This window comes from Branchiostoma floridae, chromosome 1 (assembly GCF_000003815.2).
Source record: "Branchiostoma floridae strain S238N-H82 chromosome 1, Bfl_VNyyK, whole genome shotgun sequence".
Lineage (NCBI taxonomy): Eukaryota > Metazoa > Chordata > Leptocardii > Amphioxiformes > Branchiostomatidae > Branchiostoma > Branchiostoma floridae.
In genome coordinates this window covers 9,870,990-9,897,140 of record NC_049979.1, presented here as the reverse complement: position 1 = coordinate 9,897,140, position 26,151 = coordinate 9,870,990, and the positions used below count along the sequence as shown (strand labels likewise).

Genomic DNA, 26,151 nt, shown 5'->3' with positions numbered 1-26,151 from the left:
CAATACACTAATGTACTATCGGAAATAAAGATATTTTTAAAAATACACTTTTTTTCTACTCACCTTTTGGCATCTTTCCATTGTTGCAGCAGGTGCATGACCTGCAGGATGTCTCCATGCAGGCTGTTCTGCACCACCTGTGCCCCAGGTGCAGCTGCCAGCTTCTCCAGTATGCTGCACATGACAGACACCTGCGTCTCCATGCCAACCAGGGGCACCAGCGCACGTGCGCACAGCACACGAACAGACAGCAGGGGGCTGCTGGCCTGGGCCATCACAGGACTCACAAACTGGGACAGCAGCTCCCTGAAACAGTTGTGAAACAGTCATGACATTTCCTAGGTTATGTTTACTTGGCATTTCCTGCATCCCTTTTTTGTGTGCTTTTGCCATCTACAGGATCTGTTCATTGCAACATCAGCTACCAACATCTGCTTTGTAGATTTGTCATGTTTTTGGATTTTTCAGTAATAGAAAAATGATAAATAACAACAGTTTGCACAAGATGTTGTGTTAATTCCTGAGTCCAAGCCACACTTTTCCTTGATTGGTACAAAAAGCTTGTAAGACTTCACTATATCAGCATGGACAAAGAAGAATCATTACAAAGTTTTTTGTACAATGCCTGATGGCTATCTTTGATCAAAAAGCAGTTTACCTGTGTTGCACATCCTCTATCCCTGGGCCCAGCTTGGACAGCAGGATAAGAACAGGCTGCAGCCCGGGGTGCAGGTAGAGCCGCCCCTCCCCCTGCCTGTCCACAGCCTCCTGCAGCTGCTGCAGTAAGAACAGCCGCAGGCCCGGCCAGCGTGTGAAGAACTCTCGCGCTGTGATGGTGTTCTCTGCCGAGTGTTCGTCTCGCACACGTTTGGGGCCCAGCATCCTGGTTAGGAGGGTGCCTGCGAGGGGAACAGATGACGAGACAAGTAAGGACAATGTGAAACTCAACTGATGAGGTACATCCTCAATTCAACACAGTGAATGATGGATTATGGTAGACTGCAATGAGTAAATTGTAATTGTTTAAATGAGTATTCAATTTTATTTAACACCCATTTGTTATTAATGGTGACAAGTCGGAAGGAAAATTTGTGAAAAAAATTCACAACTAATGGTTATGCACTTGTTACCATTAGTATCAACTATTTTTTGTAATTTCTGTGTGGTACTAGAAGGTTTAATTTTTGAGATATTGAACATACATTTGAATCATAACACAAATACATGTACATGTCCAAGCTGCACAGGTGACCTAGTTTCCTATAATCTAATCAATGTCTCAGTGTTCACTCTCTGAAACCTGCAGTCACACAGACGTTTCAAATGCCGCAGGGGCTGTGCGGCCTGTCTGACTGCCACTGACATTATCGTCATGAATCTTTTTACACCTTTCAATAAGCGCACCACCTCCCCTGGGACATGATCTTATTAAGGGTGGATCTTCTCCAATTATTCACAGGCATTCAAACCCGCACTGTGAGGTTCAATCTGCTAGGACCAAGGTGACCTACTTAAAAGTGCAAGATGTGCAGTTTCAGACGATTTCAGAGCCTGTAGCAAAATCATTTTACCTTGCTTAGAGTATGCATAATCTACTATTTTAGACATTTCAGCATTTCTTAAATTGACCTTTTGCTCACAACTCAATATAAGTGCTGAATTGTCTGAATCTGATTTCTGTTCTGAAAATTTTCTTTCCAGGACATCCCCCCCCCCCCCCAAAAAAACAACACACAGGACAATTGGCCAAATTCCAACTGTCAAATTTGGTGCTGAAAATATAGAAGCCTGAAAAACCCTACTTCCATGGTAAAGCCTGCACATGATCCAAGGACAGAGAGGGCAATACCCCTTTATCATATATGTAGCTTATCAGGACTTACGCAGGAGACACAGTATAATCTTTGTCATTTTTCTTCTACTTCCACTGCTGCACAGTGACCCCAACCTCAGTTATAATGTATACTGCAGATACATATTATCAATCAGATTTACATGGATTTAATCTGCTTTGACTTTTTAAAACAAAATGACAGGGAAAACTGCAGATTGGCTGCACATTCTAGCAGCAAAAGCCTACAATACCAGTAAGGGACAAATAGGAATTTGAATAAAAGTAAATGCATTCACTGACTCAGAGATAAAAGTAATATCAGCATTGTCACGGGTGATTGCTGAATCTATGATAGGCTCAATTTCTTGTTCTTAATTCTTGATCAATGAAAAATCTTCAAGTTGGTAAATGTGGCATTTCCTTTCTTGTTTACTAGGTCTCAAGAAGAAACTTGATTACCTTCATTGTCAGACACAGAAAGGCAGTCAGAAGTTGTTATAATTTTTCATTCATAACACATAATAACAAAATTCTAACCATGTCACAGACCAAATTAGACTGACATGGCTCATTTTAATAACCCAATGGATTATAAGTAATACTTAAATCTCAATAAAATTGACTCTTTACAAAGTCTGTCATCCTTTCAATTCATACCAGTTGCACCTTTTAAATGTAGCATTTAATCCACCATTGATGAACATACATGTACATGGGGAATCATGCCCCTGAGACACGTATGTTAGGATTAGATAGGATTGTCTGTAGTGAGGATGAACTAAATCTGACAACACAAAATACTGCAGTGACAGTGACAAGTAGACTAACCCAGCAGTAAAACCTGCTACCTGCGCCATGCAGATAAACCCAACGTGATTCAATGTTCTCCCTTGGGCCATGTTGTCGAACCTCAAAGAAAAACTTTCCTGTTGTCATAACAAATCTTGGAAGACAGGTAGCTGTTAGCTGATGACTCATGCTTTGATGCTACTTTGAAGTGATCATGATGTATAATTATAAGTCGAGATAAACAAGAACAATCAAAGTAGAGGCTGCTCCCGGCGGTGCTTCCTAAAACTAATCTATATAATGGACGGTGTTTCCTAAGGGTCTACAGGATGGGCCAGCCTGAGGGAAGATTATGGAGGGTTATAAAAGTGTAATGCAGTGTAAAGTGTTTCTCTCTGGTAAAGCATTGCAGAATGAAAGGCTTCTTCATCTTTCTGGCTGACCTCCGACTGAGGACAAAGCATGATGCTTTTTTGGTAGCTAGTACTGCAGCTTTGCTAGAGCTTGCATACAATTTTGGCCGTCACACTGGTCATCCCCGATCTTCTGGATATCATAAGTGTGTTGTTGGATCTTTGAAGGTAACATCTGAAGCTACACAGGGTTGTTAGCTTGACATCACCATCCCCAAAAAGATGGACACAGTTCCTTAGAACATAGTGTTATACCGAAGGGTGGTTACACCAGCTATATAGATGCAGATAAAGATATAGAGCTGGGGCTGGCTGAAAGCTCTGCCCAGAGTTGTATGGAATTTTATCCATAGAAAGCAGTGGAACTGTGTTTCTGTTTGTGCCACATCAATAACTACAGCTGCTGTATAACTAATGCAGGTCAATAACTACATGTATAAGCACAGCGTGTATTAACTTAATGTACTGCTAACCATAGAGCTGCATGGCTGCATTTCTGATGGCCCACACTGGTGAGGAGAACCCGCTGATGGCCAAGATGACGGCATCAGAGATGTGTCCCAACATGGCCGACCCCAGGGTTGAGTCAGAAAACAGGGCTCTCAGGATGTTCAGTGCGTGCACCTGGAAGTAATGGTGGGGCAACATGACATTAATTATACCTTACAGTCAAACCTATACAAGAGGCCACCTCTACATTAAGGACCATCTGGCCAATGTGACCATTTTTTCAATGGGAGGTGCCTTAGATGATTTATCCCATTGACACAAGCAATAAGAATGCTGTCTATGACAACCACCTAGACAATATTTTACTGGTCTCCCAAGAGGTCTCCTTGGGAAGTTTTGACTTTACTCGGCAACAATGAAGAAATCTAAACACTAAAAGGACTAACCAGCAACCTAAGTATTGTTCTTTGCTAACTTTTTTAATTCACTCAATTAATACCAAATCCCTGGTTTCTTGTCTGAAATTTCCAGTACCTGAGGAATGTCGACAGTGTGGTCCTCCTGAGCCAGGGGCAGTTGTGCAGTGGTCAGCAGGACCTGCACAGCCCTGCTCAGGAGTGGCCTGTAGTTTCCCCTCGATTCAGATGCAGTAATGGCCAGAACCAGCAGGGGGAGCCCAGCACTGCGGCGGGTAATGTTTGATGTACTTCTGTTCCCCAAGATTACATCCAGTACCTGAAACGAGACAGACTTCTAAGCCGAGCCTCATGATGCTTACTAAAAAGAAGATACTGAAAGGATTATTGATCATCATAACACTGGAAATCACAAATTAGATAAAGTGGTGTAAAATCAGAGTTTGAACATGATATATAATGAAACTTGCAATTGTGGCTAAGACAACTATGTTTGAAAAGGAACAACTGCTCACTTGATCCAGGATCTGTGCTGGAATGGCTGCCATTTGTGCATCAGAATGACTTAGTAGTCTTTTACACACAGTCAGGAAACCTATATTGCAGCTCTCTATTGCACCCTAGAGGGATGCATAATGATACAAAGTTACATCCTTGTTTTCTACAGTGTACTAGTCTGATGAATCATGAATACACTGATGACTAATACTGTAGATGTGCAGGAATCACATGCATCATTGTATACAGGATACAAGAGAATACTTTTTTGCAACCAATTTTGTTACTCACATTGCTTACTAGATAGGTTACTCCAGTCAGAAGCCATTAGGGAGGTGTCTCTTATATCCTATATGCTACCAACTTAATAAAATTATTTTCGTAAATCATTGTAAACATGTATAAATATACATCTTGTGCTATTAAGTTTAGTAATATTAAATGTATATATTAAGTGAATGAATTCCTATAAACCATCAGACTAGCAGACAGTTTCATTTATTTTATTCATTTAAGATTTGCATATAAGCATTGCATAAGCTAGCTTACAACAATTCCACATGGATATACAAATTTGAATGTTTTACTATGGTCACAAACCTACTACAATATAGAACATGTTTTAGCTATAATTGTAGTGACTGGGACAAACTCACCCTGTGCCTACACTGTGTGAGGATCCTAACATACATCCTGCCTATGAATTGCACTTGTTCAGGGGTCAGAATGTCAGAATCATGCTGTAGCACACTGTCCACCAGCTGACCCAACAGGAGGCCTGCCTCCTAGAAACAACAATAAAAAGCAGTCCTCTATGCTGTGAATAAATAGATACTTCACATATTTGATTAATGAGAGTCATACTGAAACATTCCACTTATAGTGAGGCAGACATCACGTAGACCTAGGTATCTACACATAGTTTGTCGATAAAGGTAAGACATCCAGGAAATATCTGTCTGACAAATGTTTCCATATTTGATCCATTTGTTTAATGGGCCAATACCTTATAGTAGAGTAAGAGTCTATTATACAAACTCCATATATAGAGCCTATAAATCTCCATATACTCTATAATATATGTCTAGCACCACAAAATTGTTAGTTTGGGTCTTCACATTGGCAGGAATGGAATTGCAGTCCTTCATAGGGGACATAAAGGAGACAAACCAAGAAAAATAGAAATAAAACTTCTATCACTAAAATCTGCTAAATTGTTGCTGACCTTGATGTTGAGCCAGCAGCAGGCCAGCACAAGTTCATGTTCAGGGGTCAGGGCTATGTCGTCCTGTCCCCTTGCCTGGTCCCCACTCTCACAGATGATACTGCTGATGGCCTCGCCCATGTCAGCAAAGGAAGGGGAGACCTCGGAGTCTGCAACATGACACAACATGCTGTCAAACCTTCCCATCATGATGCCTACATCTAGGGTTGCATTACCAAAGTGTGAGGGTTTTTCCAAATTGTATTTCATCTATCAATGTAAAAAGATAGATGCAGTGTATAGCCTTGGTTGAACAGGATGCTTTGCAGTTAGAGGTATACACAATGTTTGGCTACCCAATCGATGACTGGCTAATTGTTAGGTACATTACATGGGATACAAGAATACACACATTTCCTTACCAGTAATACCATCACGTCCAAGCTTGTTCTCCTATACAATGTGACAAGGTTTTAAGACTCCGTAGAATCTGCCTTGAATCACTGTCAAAGAGTCTGATACACAGTTCAGCTACAGTAACAGCAAGTGCATGTACGCAATTCAGCTGAATACATTGTCTTATATTCTTCTGCCTGTTGATTTTATCAATAATAAAATTGAAATTGAACTTCTATGGAGCTTCTGAAACACTATCTACTGTTAGTTTTCCTAACCTTGCTCTTCCTCGTGACCCTTGACCCCTGCTAGAGCCTTGAGCACCAGACTCAGAACAACCTCCACAGCTGTCACCAGGTCGTTGACCTGGCACCTCAGCTGCTCTACATCCTGAGACCTGTGCTGTACCCAGAGGGCAGGTGAGGACAGGCACTGTCTCAGGGCCAGCAGAACACCTGATGAATGTGGACAGGGTTAAACATTAAGTGAAGCAGTCATCCTTAACTGTGGTTCAAATACATGTAGTGAATGGTAGTGAAAAGTGGTTTTGCTACAGGTCTTACAGCTCATCCCAACTCTTCTTGATAAGTGTGTGGGATTTGTTTACTGCAGAGCCAGAGGTTTGATGCCATCTGAAACAACTAAATACAAGGAAGTTCAACAGAACAACCTGTGTAACCCCTCAGATAGGTGGGCTCAAGAGAATTTGATCCAAAGGGCTAAGCAGTGGGGTAACTTATGGCTTGGACTACTGAGAGACAGACAAAACTAATTCTTACTGATGTTTATCATTTCCACAGGATTCTGCAATATGGTCTCTGTAGAAACATCATTGAACAACTTTTAAATTGATGATGACTTTACATGGCTCGCAGATTACAATGAGCTTGACTGATGTTCATTCTCCACTGTTTTTCTGACATGAAATATCTCCACTGCAAAGAAGAGACATTAAGATATAAGATCATGTCTGAGCACAATGATGTATCAGCAAAGCGGACCAATTTGTAAAACACCCAACAGGGAAACCTGTCAAGGGAGCAGAAAATTTACTTCTGGGATGATCATCAAACTTTGTGAATCTAAGTCTTAAGTTTCCCCTCTCTGCTAGTTTATCATACCTACATGCACAGCATACTAAAAAGGTCTTGTACACAATCTTTGTATCTGTTCCAGAAAGTACTTACAATTGTTCATTTAAGTTCACCATTATTTCACAAATGAAAAAAGAATATTCCTTTTCAAATCATTCTTTAAATCCTTGTGAAATAACTTGATGTCAACTTTGAAAGAAAGACAACAAAGCCTTAGACTTTTAGAGGAGAGTATCTTTACTTTTTTTTCACATCATAGAAGTCCATCAATGTGCTGTCTCATCTATGCAGCTTGATTTCTAGTTTTGATATCAGATAGGCACTTTGTGATAATCTCCAGACTAGAGATGCTTATGTCTTCAAACAGGTGGGAGATAACAAAGTACAACTGTGTCTATACCATGCATGGGTGCCTTCCTGGCAGCCTGCAGCAGGTCGGAGGTGGCCATCTGGTATTGGTCCTGCAGGAGACACAGCAGGCCCTGGATAAATCTGACAGGGCTGCTGCCTGCATCAGAAACTTTCCCTGCAAAAAAGTCCAGTCCCCTCTGTGTAGAAAGTCTATGAAAGGGATAAAGGTAAAGAGTAAAGCAGTTAAGTACAGTGTCAGACCAATTCTACAAAAGACCACACCCAAAGTGTAGACCTACGTACAAATGTAGCAATAGTAACACCCACATTTTTGTAACCTTAAGGTAATTATACTAAATAGACGGACATCCTATTACCTTCTTGTTGCAATCTAAATCTGAATTCACATGTAATGCATATCAAACCTCTTTACATCATTACTGTCACTGTCTAAACCAAGTCAAGACAATGCAGTGTTTTCATATCGATATGCTATTGTACACTGTGTTATGGTCTTGTCAGCAGGTACATTTGTAAGTACAGGGAGCTTTAATTTGTTCATGAAAGCTACTTGGTAATAAGGAGTCATCTCCTCACTTGTTGAAGATGAGTTTGATGATGAGTGCCCCAGCCTCACACTCCTGAGCCTTGGGACTGTGGAGAAGCTGCCTGGCATGACTGTACAGTCTCTCCCCTGTGTCCCCCTCCCCCAGGCACCACCAGCACCAGGGGGTGGGAAAGGAGGTCAGCAGAAGGTGGTAAGCCAGCTCACGTACCTGCAGACAGATTACAGAAATCACCAAATGAGTACAAGTCTAATGTATATAGTAATCCTTTCTATGTAGGCTATGTTAGTATGATCGTTTGTATTGGGTCAGGCATGACCAGTGCGAGCTGCCTTAGCTGACCTAGTGTAGTGAATTGTTTTCCTTGTCAATAAATACAAAATGTTTGGATTCTATCTAAATTGCTAAAAAGCTGTCATTTCTAGGTATCTGAAGATCATGATACTACATTGTATAAGCCCATCAAACAAAGGTTGATAAAGGTTTTTGTCCTATTTTAAAGACGAAGGAAAAACAATCACAAACCTCAGCTGATCCATCCTCCAAGCAGTTTAGCAATGCGGCTGCATTCCTAAAAAACATTACCCAGACTGTAATTCACGGTGGAACAAAAGTGAATATTTCATGATCTCTAAAATGTAAACTGGCAAAATACAAGTGTCATTTGCAAGACACTGCATTTCTTGGTACCCACCTTTCAGCATAGAAATTCCAGCTGCCTTGTGCCCTGGCCCAGTTTAACAAAGTTTGATAGTTTGCTAGAATAGATGAGAAAGTCTATGGTCATTAGTCAGAATTATACCATTGTACTACTGTAGTTTGGTACAGGAATAGAGAATTGGCAAAGATGCTATGATCAAAACATACCTGTCTTCCCTGTACTCAATGCAGCATGGGCAATGTTCAAATAAAGAAAAGAAAGGGACAAGTAGAGTGTTGGGGTCAAGGTGTGGTTCAGAGAGGAAGTGCAATAGCAAAACTACATAAGCGTCTACATACATCTAGTATACTAGACCATCTACAATAAATATTGACAATCCCTTAACAGTGATGGGGGCCAATACTGACTGTCGGGCACCTTGGGTCATTTCTGATGTCACAGTTCTGTTCAGGTTTGTGACATTTTAGGTTTTGAGTTAATTTAACTTGAGAAGGATCAAAGGACTGATCAAAATCATGTTCTTGGTAAGCACTCTACCTTGTGTACTGAAAATAGTGTATAAAACGTAAAGTTTATTACCGTCAATTACCGTCACAGATGAACCTTCATTTGAGTACAGCACAATCTGTCACAGTCAGATATCACTATCTCTTTAGTTTGAAATCACTATGGGATTCCTAGACAGCGTTATCTGTCTCTGCCAGTACACTGTCTGGAGGAATTGATCACAATGCCTTGTTCCATTTATAAAAGGCTTCATGTACAGAATCCGTGATGGTTGCCAACAAGACCTCACCAGATGTCTTCGGCTCATTTCCCCAGTCAGACGTCAGGTGGTCAAACACAATCAACAGAAGTTCCAGTGCTGGAATCAAAGGGGATTGATAATTATTATGAACACATAAACAATCCTGATGCTCATGCTAAGGGTGTACACATGTAGATAGAGTTGCAAAAGAACAGAAATCATGACAAATTAACATGTTTGGTTCTAATCTCACCTGTTTTTCTTCTTTGATAGCAGGCACCAGGGAACGTAGACATCACACACAGATCAACTAGCCAATCAACAAACCCTGCAGAATATCATTCAGATGGAACAAAGACAGTCATGCACTGTACATCAAAGGAGACAAATAGTAAGCTTCTTAGGATCATGCTGTCAACAGGGAAATATTAGCAGAACCAAAGGGCTTAAGTCATCTAGGTAGCAGGTATTTTTAGATCATGGCAGAGTTGCTGTAATGTATTTGCATACATTTTGTACAGTTGAATATGCTGTAGGAGTAATATCAATGATAGCGAATAAAATAAATTTGAGGTGTATCATAACTTTTCAATGTTACGAATGGTATCCATCCATTCCTATTAAAAATCATTCAAATAAATTTTGTAGTTTACTAGATGTTATACATTCAAGAAACTTTAAAATGGCATTTTTTATACACTTAGTCTAGACAGACAAATTGTACTAACAGACTACGATTCCCTTCCTCACTACACCATTTGCCTCTATAACATACAAACTTTAATGTTTTAGTACCTGTATCCGGGCTTTGCTATTGTGTTGCTAAGACTTGTTACCTATAATCTGCATCAGCTGAGTTTTTGTTTCACTGTTAGAAGTGGCTTCCTTTGTCTTCAGAATTTTCTTCAGTAAAGTCCAGCTGTGGCAGAAAAGACAAAGTCAGATTTTACTGTGTGCATGTCAGTAACACTTTCATAACATGACAATCAGTTTCACAAAAACGAAGTATGACACTATTGTAAAGTGCAATGAATGTGGACATCACACACAGATAAATAAGCCTTCTTGAATTGATTTTCAATTTTTCCACATACGTTATACAATATGATTTATAATAGTTTACAGACATGTGAATGACCACTGTGACAGTAAAAACTTTTGTGTTCATTCTATTTCAAGCCTACATGGCATGAATGCATCTTCTGTTTCTTACTTGATATTATCAACATAGTATATACGTAACACTTCAGTGAAAGCCCACCTGCCATCCCTGAGTCTGACCATGAGTTTCCTCATGTTGTTGCAGATGACCTGTCTGAAGGCTGCTGCATCACTGTTCATGTTCAGGGGCAGGAACTCCTGCAGGAGACCAATCTCTGCACTGGATAGAGGATCTGTGATGAAAGTACCATAGTGAGAGAAATTCCAACAACAAAATCACCTGGTGACCTTTTACAACATATTAGACATTGACTATTTATTGTATGTAATTGATAGTATAGGAGTAGGTCTGGAAGTAACTGAATTGAAAAGATTTCCTGAATAAAACATTATGTAATTTTTAACTGGTTAGTTTAACTTTTACTTCGTGTTGCGTTTGATGCATGTGTCTCATCATGAACTTGACTTCAATGGCAAAGGGCTTATACTCAATTTTATGTATTGATTTAGCCTTGACAGTCTTTAAGTTATCCTTTTGTCAAGTTTGATGAGCTTCACAATGAGGAGTTTTGACAAAGAACTTCGGAATCCATAATTGCTGTTGTAGGACTGCCCTTATCTGCCCTAGCAATGCACAGCGATGCATTATGTCCTGGCAAATGTACCTATTGAGACCTTTTATGAACTCCTTTGAGTCAAATTATAAGGAACAGCAAGACTGACAAAGTATTGGCAGTCCTTGTAGGCTGCCTGACAATGATACATGGCTTCATTTAACTTCAATATGCTTCTTCCAGAATGATGCATTGCTATCCCTTCAGCTTCCTGACAGAACAAGGCTCACTGCAATTTTCTTCCTTTCCTATAACCTGCTCAGGAATTGTACTAATAACACTGTTTCAACAGATAGTTATCACTGGCTGTAAATGGTGGGAATTGAGCCAGATAAAAAGTGACACCGTGCAGAACAAGTAGGGAATATTTGTCAGCTTATATCAACTACCTTCATCTTGATATGTGGAAACGACCAAATTCTATTGACTTAAACACTGTTCCACACTAAAGAAGTTGTCAGCTGCAGGAGGTATCTAGTTTGAAAGAAGGTTACTTGAGGACACTACAAGTGTACATTTGTAGATCAATCAAACAACTTGTTAGAGCAAGACTGTCCTATCACTAAGAACCAATATTGCCTGCGAGGCAAATGACTTTTTACTTTAAACCCCAAACTTTCATCCAACATCAATAAGACCATTGCACAAGCTTAAGCACTAGCTCAATAGTATGCATCTCCACAGGAGACGGAGTTCTAACAATCTCCTTTACTATATTAATGAGCATGAAACAAGCAATTACTACTAAAGTGATATTAGTCTGATACGTACAGTGATCACATTTCTCACAGCCAATGATCCTTTATCCAAAACATGTGTCTAAAAGTGATCCACACAGAAGGAACTATTTGTCACTGGTCCAATTTTCTCTTAAGATTTTTCAAAAGGCCTAAGGAGAAATAATCTCTCCTCTCCTAATTGGACACTTAATTGGAAGAATGTCTGTTCCTGCCAAGAGACAGTAGAAGTAGAACTGAAGATTTCACATGCGTGCACATATGCTTGTACAACTACTGTGGATATCACAAAGTGAGCCACTGATAGTAAAAGATTCCACCTGATTTCTTAGGATGGGAGCAGACGATGGAGAAAGCCTCTGCCCTGACATCGTCCTCGCTATGCCACAGGGCCTCTCTGACCACATCATTGGCCTGGTGGGATTTAAGGTAAGAGAAAAAAAACACTTAGACTAGTCATCTAAAACATTCTGAAGTTACTGTGGGAAAACATCTTTATCTGTAGCAAAAGTTCAAACTGTAAAGAAAAGGGGAGAGAAAGCACATTTAATCTAAAATAAAAACAAGCTGTATCTTTCTTTCCTGCAGATGACACCAAAATAGACAACATTTCTTTTGCCATTTCTTAACATCTAGAAGTTCATGAAACAAAAGGTAAAACTTGAAGCATGCTCTGGTAAATATGCTGTGTAGTAATCACCCATAAACTTGCCATTAATATTCAATTACTGTCTTTTGTATAATTTATGATTATGCAATCGATATCACAATTACAATGAATTACCATGTCATGGGTAGACATGAGGTTAAGGGTTCTAGCAGCCTTCAGTACTGCCATGTGAGCCCTGAGCCTGATGGTAGCAGAGGCCAGGCATGTCCTGTCCTGTAGCTGTGTGGTGATGACTGACAGAACCTGGGGGTACAGCCGCAGCGTGCAGGGGACCCAGTGCTGCATGGCATTGTGACGGATCAGGCTAGAGAGAGAAACACAACAGCAAAAGAAAAATCATTGAACCAAAAAACAAGAATGTGGTAAATTGTGCCTGTTACTCTGCAAACATCAAATGGCAGTGAAAAAAGTCAATATAAAAAAAGGAAACATCCTTACTGATTTGTGCTGCAGATGGCAGACATGAATGTTTCCAACCAGATGTCCCTCCACACTTCAGCTGCAGCCATCTCATCTTTCCCACATGCTTCCCTGAAATGACACTTCTATATGAGCATCACTGAAATATGGCACAGGAATTTCAATGCTTGTGAGATGAAAACCATTGGATGTGCCCATAAGCTTAGGTAGATTACTAGTAAGTTTCTATAATTGATAGTATTACCTACTAGCCACCAGGAAGGCCCTGTACACATCTGAGCTGGCAGGAGCGATGTGGTTGGTGGAGAGTGCCTGGACCAGCTGGGTGGGGATGTGGTGCTGGCTGCTAAGAACCTGGGTTGGAAAAACATTCAATTTGATTCTTTCTGTTAGGAATTACCAAGGTGCTGTATTTTCTTTCTTAGGAGATTAATCAAACAATCAAAAAAGTGTGAAGCTGTCTTCCATACAGTGTATAGATAATCATCATTGATAAGATTTTGTCAAGGGATATCAATATTTAGTACAACTGTATAGCTGACAAAATTTTTAAATGGTAAAACAAGACAATAGGGGTTTGAGGAACCATTAGGATATTGTAAATGAACATGTTGTCACTGTTTGGAATGCTAATCAAGAGTAAACCAAAGTATGGGTGCTTAATATATTTATTAATTTACTGTTAGTATTATTTTTGAAGCAATTGCGGTCATCACTATACAGCTGCAGGTCCATTCTTCTGATAGCATACAACAAGACACTGTGGCCATATGCCATACCTTTGTCTACACTTGCAGAAGGTGGTTAGACGTACCTGTATCACCTGTATGTAAGGGATAAGCTCCACCAGAAGGATGTATCTGCCCTTCACATGCCAGGATGTTCCTGTCAGCTTTACAAACAGGTCCTCAAACAGCTGAAACACAGCGCAATGGGCAGGATATTTTTGTGACATGACAGTGAGAACAAAAGGCACAAGATTTTTCCTTAAAAGGCACAAGGCACAAGGTTTTTCCGAAAAAAACACGTGGGTTTGGTGCAGCTATTTGTCATATTTGTATAGCATTTCATAGTATGTAGTCGGTGATATCACTGCGTTCACATACATCAGTCTAATCTTGATACCATGACATTTGAAGTACAAGTATGTCTGACCCTCACAAGGTGGGAAACAACAGACAATAGACTAACCAAACAGTGAGTGAGTGAGTGTGCATATACATGTATGTAACATCAGATATACATTACATACTGTGCTGCAGGTCTGCCCAGCCAGTGTATTTTCCTCCTGATGTAAGGCCAGCAACAAACCAAATGCAGACTTCACCAAGTCTGGAACACCTACAATCTATACCAACAAAACAGATGATCAATAAGATAGACTGTTGTGTGTACATGTAAATATGAAGTGTACTGCAATAAGAACCTACAATGTTGTCATATAATGTGTTCACTCCAACTTTGTGCTCAGCATTTCTCATGCTATGCTCTTACTTCATAACACAGAAGAGTGCCACAGCCACAAAGACAATACCTGCAAGCACCCATATTGCTTTTTGTAATGCCCAAAATACATAATATATATTGTGTGCAACTCAAATGAACATTAGCTCTAACAACCACTGTTGAGTCTACTTACAGGATTTTCCCAGTTGTTCCAGAGACACTGCATCACAGTGGTAGTTACTGCTCCATCAGCCTGGAAATGTCTCCCTGAGGTCCCATGAATGTGGGACAGATCTGTCCTGGCTCTCTTCAGCCACTGTTCCAGAGCTGGGATGTACAAATCATAGCAAGTTGAATAACAGCTAGTAGGAATGCTACTTGAAAGGACTCAGGTCAGACACACCAAATAGGCTACATATATCCTTTTTACAGTACATCTAGTCTCCTAAATCAAAGTTTCCCAATGTTTACCATAGAAGGCATGGAACTGGATATCACCAACACCAACATCAGCACAGAACTTGGTCACCAGGGGAAACAGCACATCAAAGAACAAGCTCTCCTGGTAAAAAACACAACCATGATGATTTAGTGTAAGACAGTAATAAAAAAATACATAAAGTAACCAAAACCCCCAATGTTGCCGTATTTAGATTAGTATTTAGATGTTCAGACTTTTTGTTATCTGCCACAGGAGCAGCATACATACATGTATAATAACTATATTGAAGTTTTCCATTCCATATGTGTTCTGTATCTATATACCTTGTATATGTAGCTGTTCTAACCAGTGTTAGGTACATACAGGTGTTGTATCTACCTGCTGTTGTGTTTGACTGCCCTGCACCTGTTGGAGCAGGATGTCCAGTCTCACACAGGTGAGAAGTCCCCTGACCAGTACCACCTGGCACCAGGACCGTTCTGTGGCACTTAACCCAGGAACGGTCACCTTGAACATGAGATCTGCAGTGGACACTGTTTGATGTCCTTCTTTTTCTGCAAAGAAATATGAGATCATAATATGAGATGGTGAAATATTTCAATCATAATTTCAAAACTGATAAAAAGTTTACTTATCAGCAATATATTGTCTATTTTACAATTATTTGTTAATTTGTGTTATTCAATTATTTAGTCTGTCATTTTAAGCCTAGGAAAAGACATTTCATCAATCTTATATCATTTTTTTTTACAGACAAGGTAAATTTCTTTTTTCTGTACCAACAAGCAAACTTCTATCCTGGGACGGACGGACAGGTCCTGGAGACAGCACTGGTACTTAATATGTATAACAATCAGCGCAGGGAGTGGAACTTTCACAACACACCTGGTGACTTTATAAGTTGTTTGGCAGTTTCTGCAGCCTCCTTAGGATTGTTTGACCTGTTTAACAAGAATCCCAAAGCATTGGCAGCAAACAGCTTACAGTCCAGGCTACAAACCTGCAAGACATATTGTGTTCACAGTGGTTGTTCGTGCGAGACTTAGTAATCAAATCATATTCACAAGCTCATTGAACATCTAACAATAAAACCAAATATTGTGGTATTAATCTGCAAATTAAATTTCATCATGTCAAAACTGGTATGCTACACAATACAGATAGACAGCATTATCATATATTGAGTATGTTACAAACATAGGAAATTCTAGGTATTTATATTTATTCTAATTGATTTATCATGAATGCTTATTTCTGAGCTGAAATGTTAGTTTTGCTGTTTAAGAATGTTCAACAATTTACTATCCATTTCTTTCCTGGAGTAGAATGATACATTAATTGAGAAGCTGGTAAAATGACCTGTAGAAATACATGTGCTCACCTGGCTGAAGATGACCTCCAGCAGAGTGCTACTGATGACATGGATGGCAGGTGTGTCTGTTCCCACTTCACACACCTGCTGTAACCCAACTTCACCTGAGGACAGCGCCTGGAACAGCTGCAAGGAGATCTAAAAAAGAAGAAAACAACATGTTCGATGAGGATGAAATGACAGAATTCAACTTGATCTGAATGGAAAGCTAATGCGGTCAAGTTGAAGAGTTGCTCCTGCAATAAGTATAATCTAAGTCTACCATAGAGCATCAACAGGCTCACATCAACTGGTTTTACAGTCAAAACTGTCCAAGAGGGCCACTCAAGTGACTAATAAAATCTGGACAGGTGGTCACTTTAGATAGGATCCTCAATGTTTGTGTCATTGTATCTAAGGACCCCCAAAAAGTGGCCAGGTGGTCCTGATGTACAGGCCTGACTGTATTTGAAAACGATCGACACTTAAACTGCAGTCTTCTTACCTTTGTGGCTAAATAGCACCTGTCAATCATTAAAGCTGGTGCAGTACTGGAGCTGATCTCTAGGTGGAGTTGCTGCCAGGTTCCTGCCAAACTGAGCAGAAGCTGAGGCCACAAGTCCTGAATGCATTCCCTGACTAGAACGGGCTCATCCAATAACTGGAATACTAAAGAACAACAAAATTAGCAGCTGGACTAAAATTTCAAAGTTAATTAGCAATAGTGACACATTCCATCCCAATCATATCTTTTAATTCTTTATTGTCATATTGACTAACCCATATACTTGCCTGTGTCTCATAGGCAAGTATATGGGTCAAGCAATATGACAATTGTCATGTTTTCTGTTATATTTTACAATAAATCAAGACTCACCTTTCTGAAGATCACTTAAAGACCACACATCCCCAAGAAGAACATTCCATTCTTCCCTGAGTCTTGAGGCAATGGTAGACTTATCTAATTTATACAGCACCTTTGTGACCTGAAACATAACATCACAAATAAAAAAAATAGTGAATGCTCTAAACTAGAAATTATAACTTGATCAACGGTAACATTAACAATATCCTTAAAATTTTCATTAATAAATAAAAATTTAATTATTAAGAAAACTGAGTAAAAGAAAATGGGCCAAGATGACATTGTCATTATCAAGTTACTATTAACATTTTACTACTACACAGAAAAAACATTTATCATCAATCTTTTTGTGACAAGTTTCTGTGTAGTTTCTGTACAATGTGCAGACCTTGACAGCTCTTTTTGCAACATTCCTGTTTTGTCCCACATGTTGGAAGTACAGACAGCAGACACCATCACTCAGGGCCTGGAGCGCCTCCTGTTCACTGGTGCATTGTGGGAGCTCCCTCAGGGGCATCAGCTGTTTGTGGAGCTTGTCCAGCAGCACCTGCTGCTTGTTGTTGTCAGGTTCCCTGGAAAATGGGGATGACACATGTAACCCCTCTATCAAGGCAAATACAGTCTAACAAACAAAAATCATTCAATGGTGACATAAACCCATGGCAAGACACACCTGCATCCTGCGAGTGTCTGTATTTTCAAACAATCTGAGCGAACACAAGATATTTCCTACATGTCATCTCGGTCTTGCAGTTATTATAAGAGTGCTTATGATAATGATGACAATAACAATGGACAAAATAATATTTTATGTAAAAAATATCAGACTTGTTCATTGTCAGACTTGAGCATAAGTACCCCGCTATCCTTTGACTGTAATTTTTAGGCAAATTATTCACTTGTCAAACAAGCTTTATGCATTTGCTGCCAACTCAACCTCACATGAGCGCCTCCTTTCGATTTGATGCAGTTCTACATGTTGCCAACTGAAACACCCATATGCACCTTTAACCGAGTCAACATGCACTCCTGTATATATTTTCCATGTCGATTGCCACATTACATACCTGTGAAACTGACGAAAGATTTCGAGGCTCTGGATCAAAGAAGAGCCGCCGGGGGAGACAGTCATCCCTTGCTCGTCACATGACGCCGACAAATTCGCCAGGGCACGCTCGATTCGCGACAAGATCCCTTCCATTGCAAGCTACGGTTAGATTTTGTGCCCTAGCATTGTCACGGTTGATGTTTTAGACTGTGAGTAAGGAAAGGAGCGCAGAAATCATTTGTGATTGTAGAATCAGCTGTTCAAGAAGGCCGCCATGCTGGAGTAGCGTGATCGTCATCGAATAGTAAGTTTCTTATTCGAAGCACCATTATGCTTAATCAGAATCAAAGTAAAGGTCAATAATTACGGCAAAAAATTAAGTTTATATATGTATTAATTATTTGAATAATAATTCAAGTCATTCAAGTTGACAATATGAATACTTTTATCAGCACATTGTCATTTTGCGGCATATTTTGTATTCGAATGTAAGTTGCTGAATATGTCACCAGTTGTGGCTAACGTTGACAGTATAAACTGCGGGAAGGCCAAAGCGGTGAGTGTAGCCAGGCGGCCGCCTGTGTTTGTGAATCATCGATCTCGAGCACATTTCACGATCAAAAGACATCCCCAGGATGTGGATAAAGCTCCACAGTTGCTGAAAAATATCCAGAGAAGGACGGACGACATTTTTTTCGTGGTCGATCGGAACCGAGAGACTGAAAAAGGTGAGCAAAACATTCCGAGCCTTTTCGGAGTCTTGTTGCATCTCTTGTCTTCTTTTGTCGAGACCGTCATTCAGATGGATCGTTATTTTCCCCAGCAATGTCATCATTATGGGTAGGATCAACTTCTGTCTTTTGGGTTTTGTGGTTTTCTTTGTCGCCAGGGCTGATTGTGCCTCGTGTTCCTCGCGGTATATAATTGTTTTGTTGGGCACGGCGCACCGTTAGCTGGTCCGCCGTCAGCACGGCCCGACCCCCCGGGGGAATCCTTGTGATGAATAGCGTAGGTTTAGCCAGATTTATGTTTCTCGTGAGACAACGTGAAGTATTTGGCACGTTCTCAATTCTTCAAAATCTTTCCTTTTTCCATCTTCCGTTTCACGGTGTAGCAAGTACCAAGAAGTAGCTAGATATATTAAGTTAAAGCCAGATAAGTGAGGGACTCCTGTAGATAGATTAGGGTCAAGAAGTGCACGCCAAGTTATGTCAAGGTCAAGCGATGGCTTGGTTCTTTAGGACGTGAATTTCGCAAGTTTTTGATGACAGGTGAAATATTGCATCGTCAGGTTTGTAGGTGTTTGTGTGTACACAGGGGGGACTTCCTCCCACCTTGTCAGTTGCCCAAACAAGGACGTTCAAAAGCATGTGAAATCGATTAGTAGGTGGGTGTGGACACCGGGCGGAATAACTAGTTTATGACACACGCCCAGTCTCACAACTGGTGGAATTTCCTTCCTTATAACAAGAGAAGAAAAAGTCAGCAGGTGCTCAAACCAAATTACTACTAGCAAAGTGAAGGTACTCAAACAAATTTCATTATTTGGCTGAAACTGAAAGGCACCCCAAGTTACAAACGGAATCAAATAATTTTTTCCCTTATTTATTTTTGACCAGGTTAGTTCTGAAATTGGCCAATCTTGTACCAGTAAATTAGGACACCTGCTTTGTTTTTCTTGACCTATATCTTGACCCTATTAAATTATCTTCCATAATGTAACTGGAACTGCAGTTCCTACCTGAGCCTGAGGAACTCTACTCTACTCTACTCTACTCTACTCTTGCTGATCATTTAGGGAGTGGGTCTTGCCTCTGATTATGAAACTTTATTTTTATGGAGTTTCATTAATTTCCAGAACATGGATTATGTGTATCTGATTGAAATTGCTCAAAGGCCTCAACATTGTTAACCCTAGAGAAGCTTGTAAGGTGATATTGTAGGTGTGTTTACCTATTGATTTACGCAGCCCTTTTCAAGCCCCAGGCTGTCAACAGGGCGGGATTGGATGTCAGCTGCCTTTGTCTTGAAGCATGTTCTGTACTCAGTTGTTTGAAGTGCAGTTGAAAAAGTATGTAAGTAAGATTAGGTACAGTTCCCAACAACATTGTTGTAGTGGAGTGAAGAAGAGCAAACAGAAATGGCCAGAAATTGACTCCCGATGGAGTCCAACTGTGCCAATTAGTTTTTTTAGGCCACAGATTTTGGGGCAACATGGAGTGAACAGTGTTGCTAACACATGGTACAACCATTTGACCACACACATTGACAAAACATTGCCACCAGAAAAAAAAGGTGCATTAAAACTCAAAAGTCTACATTTTGCTAATGGGCCATCCTCATAAATGGTTACTGTGGGTCTGTAGCTATCTGGGACAAACAAGGAATGTCAACATGTAGGAAAAGTCAATTTGCTTAGTTCCAATACCTAATTGTTTATTTTTGTAGTGATAACCAGAGCAGCTACTTCATTACTGGGCCAGATTCGGTTGCAAATTTCAGTTGCCAGCCCTCTCTCATTAATGGCTTTATCTGTAAAATTTCCGGAGATAGGTGAGGATGATTTGTGTCACTCTAGCTTCCTGGGAACAAACTTCCAACACTTACATAGATTCTGCACCATAACTGTCCAGTAATAACTAAGGATAACTACTTCTCTATTTGTAGAATTGGAGAGAGGATGTACACTTCACAGCCCCTTGGTAATTAGGGTGTATCCACCCATGTTTATCTTGCAATTCAGCCAATTAGACAAGCATCAGGCAGAAAAGAGAGTGAATTGCGCTATGTGCCCTATTCAGAAGAGTGAGTGGGCTGTCACAATACCTATTGTCTGCTTACCTGTGGCAATTTATAAAAGACACAGCCACTCATACTCAGTCACAGGGGATCATTTGCATCCCTGTGTCCTTTCAGGTAACACCACAGGCACAGCTTGTCAGCTAGCTGCAACATACTCTCTACTGACTATAGGTATAGTTTTACTCCTAGTGTTTGGCAACATTTTGGAAGTTATATGGTGTTGCATTTTATTGATAAGGTTTTTATAATACAACAAAATTTTTACAACCATAGCCTTACACTTTAAGTTACAGTATATAAATTTCTACAAATGTTTTGTGAGGCTGAAAATATGAGGTAGAATCTGCAGATTACTTGCAATATTATAATGAATGAAGACCTTTATTGTACAGTTTTGCCCAACCGAGCTAAGTACAGGTCACAACAAGTCAAGATATATACATATAAAAGTATCACAAATCTAGTCTAACACAAAAGTTCGGCTTCTTCATTATAAGCAAGGTGGTTATGACCTCCTTGCTGTTGGGCCGTTATATTATGCTGATCATTCAATGGGCAGGCAAGATTGGTAGATCCTCAAATGTAAGAAGGCTAAATTACATATAATTTTGGCTTGTAAAAGACACTAGATAGTTACGTATGAAAGAAAGATGTCAGAAGTTACACTACTTGTGAGCCAAGTCTTCTTTCACTGCTGGTAGTGCTTCAGCAACTTGCCCCATCTAATTAGCCAAGAGAGGGTACTTCAGTTTGGTAGAAATCAATCAATCCAGGCTCGGAAGAGTGCTCTAAGCCTGTAAGAGTTGATTTGATGACGCTTAACTTTCGAGTTAGTGCATTTTCTGCATGTTCTGCAACAGGAAAATATTGCTTTGCTCAGTAGGCATGCCAAGAATGCAGCTAACCAGGTCCCCCAGGACCTGTCCCTCACATGTGGCTGGGGCAGATGGCATGTAGGCAGCTGAGGTGATAGATTCAGTACTGCAGGAAGTTAGGGACAAGCGCAAGCAAATGTCTCACAGGTCTTTTGCAGCATAGGTATGAAAGAAGGCGACTTTTCCTAACGCAAACTTGGGTGCAAGCATATGACTGGTTCCTTTTGGAGAACAGGAGATCCAGGATGTGGTTTTGAAAATTTGCTTGGAAACAAGGAAGGAAGGAAACTTTCAAGGTAATTTCCTCAGAACAGTTGTATTTAACAGTTGTATATTCATAGTAGTATTGTTTCTTTATTTGAATGCACATATGAAGCATGGCACTCTTCTTGCCATCTTGTGAATTAGTATGCTTTTTGGTCTTCTTACTCTCGCCTTTTGTTCTTCCATTTTTAGGGTGACAGTTTTCTGAAGATTTGTCACACCTTGAAATAGTTAAAATATCAATGACAATAGTATATAATTACTTTGTTACAGCCAAACCTTTCCCTCAGAAATTCTCCTATGGGCTATACAGATCCTATTTCTATTAGAAGGCAACTACTAGGCATACCTCAGTGATAAGCACTGGGTTTGTTATGAATCCAAGGAGAACATATAAAGAGCATAATTGAAATTAATCAATGCCCAAGGGTCATGTGGAAGACCCAGAAAAGCCTGCAAATCCCCAAATAATTTGGTGCTGCGCAGCATGTTTTGCTGCAGTCTGCTGGCAGAGGTCTGTTGAGACTTGAGAGGTCTCTTGAATAGCAAGCAGCTATGTGTAGTGTCTTTTACATGTAGGTCATGGCGGCCACTTCCTCCTTTGTTCACATACAAGGTAAGAATGACCTGGGATAATCAGCCACCATTTTTAAAGATCCCCACTCCAGAAGCTCTTTATGCCAAGTCCCTGGACAGCAGCATAGTGAGTTGTGGAGAAGTCTGCACTTTTATGTACTCACAGAAGACCAGTCAATCAAGCTCTGTTGGCCCTCTAGGGAGCCCCTTCCAAATGAGGGCTTGTAGCTAATAGGTCCAGTAGATCTTTCAATCAGATTGTTCTTTTTCTTCCAGTGAGATTTTGGAAATGAATTGATTATATTTTCTGCAATTGTCAATTGTTCATCTGATCTGTATGCCGTTTGCCTGCTCTTAGAGTTGCATATTTATCAACACTAGACTGATAAGTAGGCCCCAAAACTTATCGACAGCATGGTAACTTAGGTAACTCAATTTTCAGCTGTGAGGCCAAATGTAGACCTCCTTTTCCTTCAACCTGACACTGCTTGATGGGAAGCGGTTTTCCTGGCGGCATGTTGGTGCTATGTCTCACTTCCCAGTCTTGCTCAGGGGAAACTCCTTCCATATCTTCAGGTCAAGAAGCTGATACCGAGTGTCCAGTTACCTCTCCGAGATTAACAAGCCTCAAGCAATTTTGTCCTTCTGGTTTGTTTTCGATTTTCCGGAATGGCGGAATTTCTTCGTAGTGTCCTGATGACCTCTCCCTTGTATCTATTTTCCATCCCATTATTCCCTGTTTCCTTACTTTATATGGCAGGCACACCCGCATCATGGCTTACTGCCAACGATCATTTCTTCATTGACAAGTTGTCGGAAATCCCGATGATGTTGGCTTGCTATCGCCTCTTTTCTTTGAAGGACCAGGGCACAAATATTTGAACCTGTAAGGAGAGATGCCTCCAATATCTGGTCCGTTCCCATTGGCCTTGCCCCTAGTTTTAAGGCTGTCCAGCCTTTGTTTTGACATCCCCCTTCTAGCAAACAGAGGAGGCTGGGACACAAACATCTTCGGCAGAGGTTCAACTTTCCACTTCTAATTATGCACCGGTGGAAGAGAGCCATGCATAAGCCGAAGCAGCGCTTCTCTCCTGCTTAGGAATCTCCCTTTCTGAGAAGAGCTACCCTGGCTGAAGTCCATGTATCCATGGCTTGGAGTGTTTGTGCAAAGAGCTTTCCCTGTCATGGAGGGTACAGACAGGAAGGTAAACATGGATGGCTGTGTTGTGAGGAGCGGTGGGTTAGAGGTTCAGTGACGCCACAAGGCTGCCTAACGCTGGCTTCCGTTTAGACTGGGTAATGTGGTACAGGTGCTGTTGTAGTGCTATTTCCGACCCTTGGGTTACTCCGTGGAAGTGGTTGGGAAAGTTTGCATTTTCCAGGTTGAAGCCACTCCTAGGAATTGGAATGATTCAGGAGCTTGATACATCCTTGAGTACTACTGGGTTTCCCCTTTCAGTTTTTGACCTTTAGGAGCTAAAAGGTCTTGCTTTTCCTGTACATGTGGGCCACGGGGGCATAGGCGGTTTGTTCTGAAAGAAATGGGATTTCCTCATGAACAAATTACAGTGTGACTCTCCAGGAACTTTTGAACATTTACACAGATAACAATCACATTAACTGCTCTACACAATTAATGATTGCTAGTCTCAGTACTTTGAAGTACTCTTTCTATTCTAAAGATTGCCATTATCCAGCTATTCCTGAAAAGATACTCCAGGACATTGCACATTTGGAGAACTCTCAGTAATTTTGTTGCTCTCTGGGAAGCCAATTATCACCCTTGCTACACATCATCCCGAGAGTGCTCCAGTCATGCTCTCATTTGTTGTATGGTCTCCAGGATCATGGTTGATGACTCCAAGTTTTTGTCCCAGGTAAGAGGAGCAGGTAATGATTGGGGGGAGTTGGACCATGTCCCTGTTATCTGAGTGTACATGTGCATGATACATGTGCAATTTACTGGCCTCACCCTGAGCCTAATGCAGGCCTTATGCCAGTGTAGATGGATCCACAATGAGGCCGAACGTCTGGCCCAAGGCTGGTGCAGCTGTTATGTTTTGGTAGTGGAGAGCTGCCTTTGTCTGGAGAGGGTGCTGCTCACCAAGAGACTGAAGAGTCTTGTCTGTAGTATACTATTACTGGTCTTCCGACTTTGCTTCAGCTCTGAGGAAATGTTGGAGACAAGGAGAGCTACAAACTGTAGATCAGGTTGGTGTATGATTTCAATGCGGGCCTTGTACATCCTTCGGAAGCTGACTGTTTCTACATGTTGAAATTGTTTTTGTCCATCTGGGTCACTCCCCATGGGTGTCTGGGGACTATTTTGCTTCAAATCATTATCTTCATGGGGAGTCAATAGTGAAAGTTTCTATTTCCCACATTGTATCACTATGGTTGACAACTCATCCCATTTCTTACCAGATCATCTATTTGGCCTCTCATTTGTTACTTATCTTGAAGACATTTTGATGAAACCCATTCCAGCCCGCCAGTTGTCAACCTCTTCTCAATTTGCTAAGGTTTCCTTTCCCTAATTATAATTATCATAATCTGTGCTGTTTATTTTCTTCTCCCCTTGGGACTGTCTCTGTGGTATAATTAAAACCACATCTTGTACCAAGACCAGTAGCTATGTATAATTCTCCTGTGCTGATCATGTTCAGCAGTCTGTAGAGACTGTGCCATAAAGTTGATTCCTAGCCATGTTTGGGAAGGTGCCGAATTTGTCATTACTGAACAGTTGGACAGTCCTGAATGATCAAGTGGCCGCTGATCCGCATTATTACCCAGGGCACATCATCAGCAGTGTCAGTACTAGTCTCCAAGCAGACCCTACGGTGCCTTAGAAATAGTATCAAAGCTGGCCAGGGACTTGGTATACCGGTGTTCTATACGATTCGGTCCGGCCGTGAGAATCGGTCCGGGAACCATATATGGAGCGATGACGCAATAAGTGGGCGTGGCCTAAAAACTACGAAGGCCCATACGTACATGTGCACAGTCTGTATCTAACTCTTCTGCAATGATCGATGATCGATGATTAGCGAAGATCATGGAATCTAACTGCCTGCATAAAACTGAGTTTGCATATAGCTTTAAAGATATAACTTAAAAAACTGAAACGAGGTCATCACTCAAATCAATGAGGCTTTATCAAGAGTACAGAATTAGTTCATTAGTAGTCCATTGTTTAGCCACGCTAAATCACGCAGCGATCTATTGTTTACCTTTGACCGGATGTTTGTAGCGCTGCGTCGCGGGCTTTTCGATTCTCACGACCGGACAGAATCCCATAGAAGGGTCGTGAAAATCGGTCCGGCCTGAAGAAAAGCGCAAGAAACATTCCCCAACCACTTCTGAAACTAACTGTCATGACTCAAATAGACATTTCAAAGTTAATAAAAGTCATGTCATCACATAGATTACTCCATTGGAAGACTGTGAGGGCGGACCGATT

General features: G+C 40.7%; 2 protein-coding genes across 12 annotated transcripts in view; one reads left to right on the top strand and one right to left on the bottom strand.

Moving 5' to 3' along the window:
• The window catches only part of LOC118410836 (thyroid adenoma-associated protein homolog), a 39,427-nt gene extending 21,060 nt beyond the window's left edge, over nucleotides 1-18,367 (bottom strand). For all 3 annotated transcript variants that reach the window (XM_035813088.1, XM_035813913.1, XM_035814717.1), the window contains exons 1-31: nucleotides 18,194-18,367; nucleotides 17,515-17,698; nucleotides 17,139-17,247; nucleotides 16,767-16,930; nucleotides 16,292-16,420; nucleotides 15,796-15,910; nucleotides 15,289-15,464; nucleotides 14,940-15,030; nucleotides 14,662-14,795; nucleotides 14,275-14,370; nucleotides 13,837-13,938; nucleotides 13,267-13,376; nucleotides 13,041-13,133; nucleotides 12,717-12,906; nucleotides 12,253-12,346; nucleotides 10,682-10,814; nucleotides 10,257-10,339; nucleotides 9,674-9,748; nucleotides 9,469-9,537; nucleotides 8,706-8,769; nucleotides 8,537-8,582; nucleotides 8,043-8,221; nucleotides 7,495-7,655; nucleotides 6,279-6,455; nucleotides 5,626-5,774; nucleotides 5,057-5,185; nucleotides 4,418-4,522; nucleotides 4,021-4,221; nucleotides 3,510-3,660; nucleotides 659-899; nucleotides 64-306 (exon numbers count right to left, since the gene is read on the bottom strand). In XM_035813088.1, coding sequence (XP_035668981.1) covers nucleotides 64-306; nucleotides 659-899; nucleotides 3,510-3,660; nucleotides 4,021-4,221; nucleotides 4,418-4,522; nucleotides 5,057-5,185; nucleotides 5,626-5,774; nucleotides 6,279-6,455; nucleotides 7,495-7,655; nucleotides 8,043-8,221; nucleotides 8,537-8,582; nucleotides 8,706-8,769; nucleotides 9,469-9,537; nucleotides 9,674-9,748; nucleotides 10,257-10,339; nucleotides 10,682-10,814; nucleotides 12,253-12,346; nucleotides 12,717-12,906; nucleotides 13,041-13,133; nucleotides 13,267-13,376; nucleotides 13,837-13,938; nucleotides 14,275-14,370; nucleotides 14,662-14,795; nucleotides 14,940-15,030; nucleotides 15,289-15,464; nucleotides 15,796-15,910; nucleotides 16,292-16,420; nucleotides 16,767-16,930; nucleotides 17,139-17,247; nucleotides 17,515-17,698; nucleotides 18,194-18,327 — 4,127 coding nt within the window. In that variant the 5' untranslated portion in view covers nucleotides 18,328-18,367. The remainder of the gene's footprint in view (nucleotides 1-63; nucleotides 307-658; nucleotides 900-3,509; nucleotides 3,661-4,020; nucleotides 4,222-4,417; nucleotides 4,523-5,056; nucleotides 5,186-5,625; nucleotides 5,775-6,278; nucleotides 6,456-7,494; nucleotides 7,656-8,042; nucleotides 8,222-8,536; nucleotides 8,583-8,705; nucleotides 8,770-9,468; nucleotides 9,538-9,673; nucleotides 9,749-10,256; nucleotides 10,340-10,681; nucleotides 10,815-12,252; nucleotides 12,347-12,716; nucleotides 12,907-13,040; nucleotides 13,134-13,266; nucleotides 13,377-13,836; nucleotides 13,939-14,274; nucleotides 14,371-14,661; nucleotides 14,796-14,939; nucleotides 15,031-15,288; nucleotides 15,465-15,795; nucleotides 15,911-16,291; nucleotides 16,421-16,766; nucleotides 16,931-17,138; nucleotides 17,248-17,514; nucleotides 17,699-18,193) is intronic.
• The window catches only part of LOC118412586 (FERM domain-containing protein 6-like), a 32,986-nt gene continuing 25,144 nt past the window's right edge, over nucleotides 18,310-26,151 (top strand). For 4 of the 9 annotated variants that reach the window (XM_035821560.1, XM_035820792.1, XM_035819973.1 and 1 more), the window contains exon 1: nucleotides 24,776-24,902. In XM_035821560.1, coding sequence (XP_035677453.1) covers nucleotides 24,866-24,902 — 37 coding nt within the window. In that variant the 5' untranslated portion in view covers nucleotides 24,776-24,865. Of the gene's footprint in view, nucleotides 18,479-18,705; nucleotides 18,903-21,090; nucleotides 21,148-23,752; nucleotides 23,897-24,768; nucleotides 24,903-26,151 lie in introns of those variants that run through there. The other 5 variants (XM_035819179.1, XM_035818391.1, XM_035817542.1 and 2 more) reach the window with 5 other exon arrangements.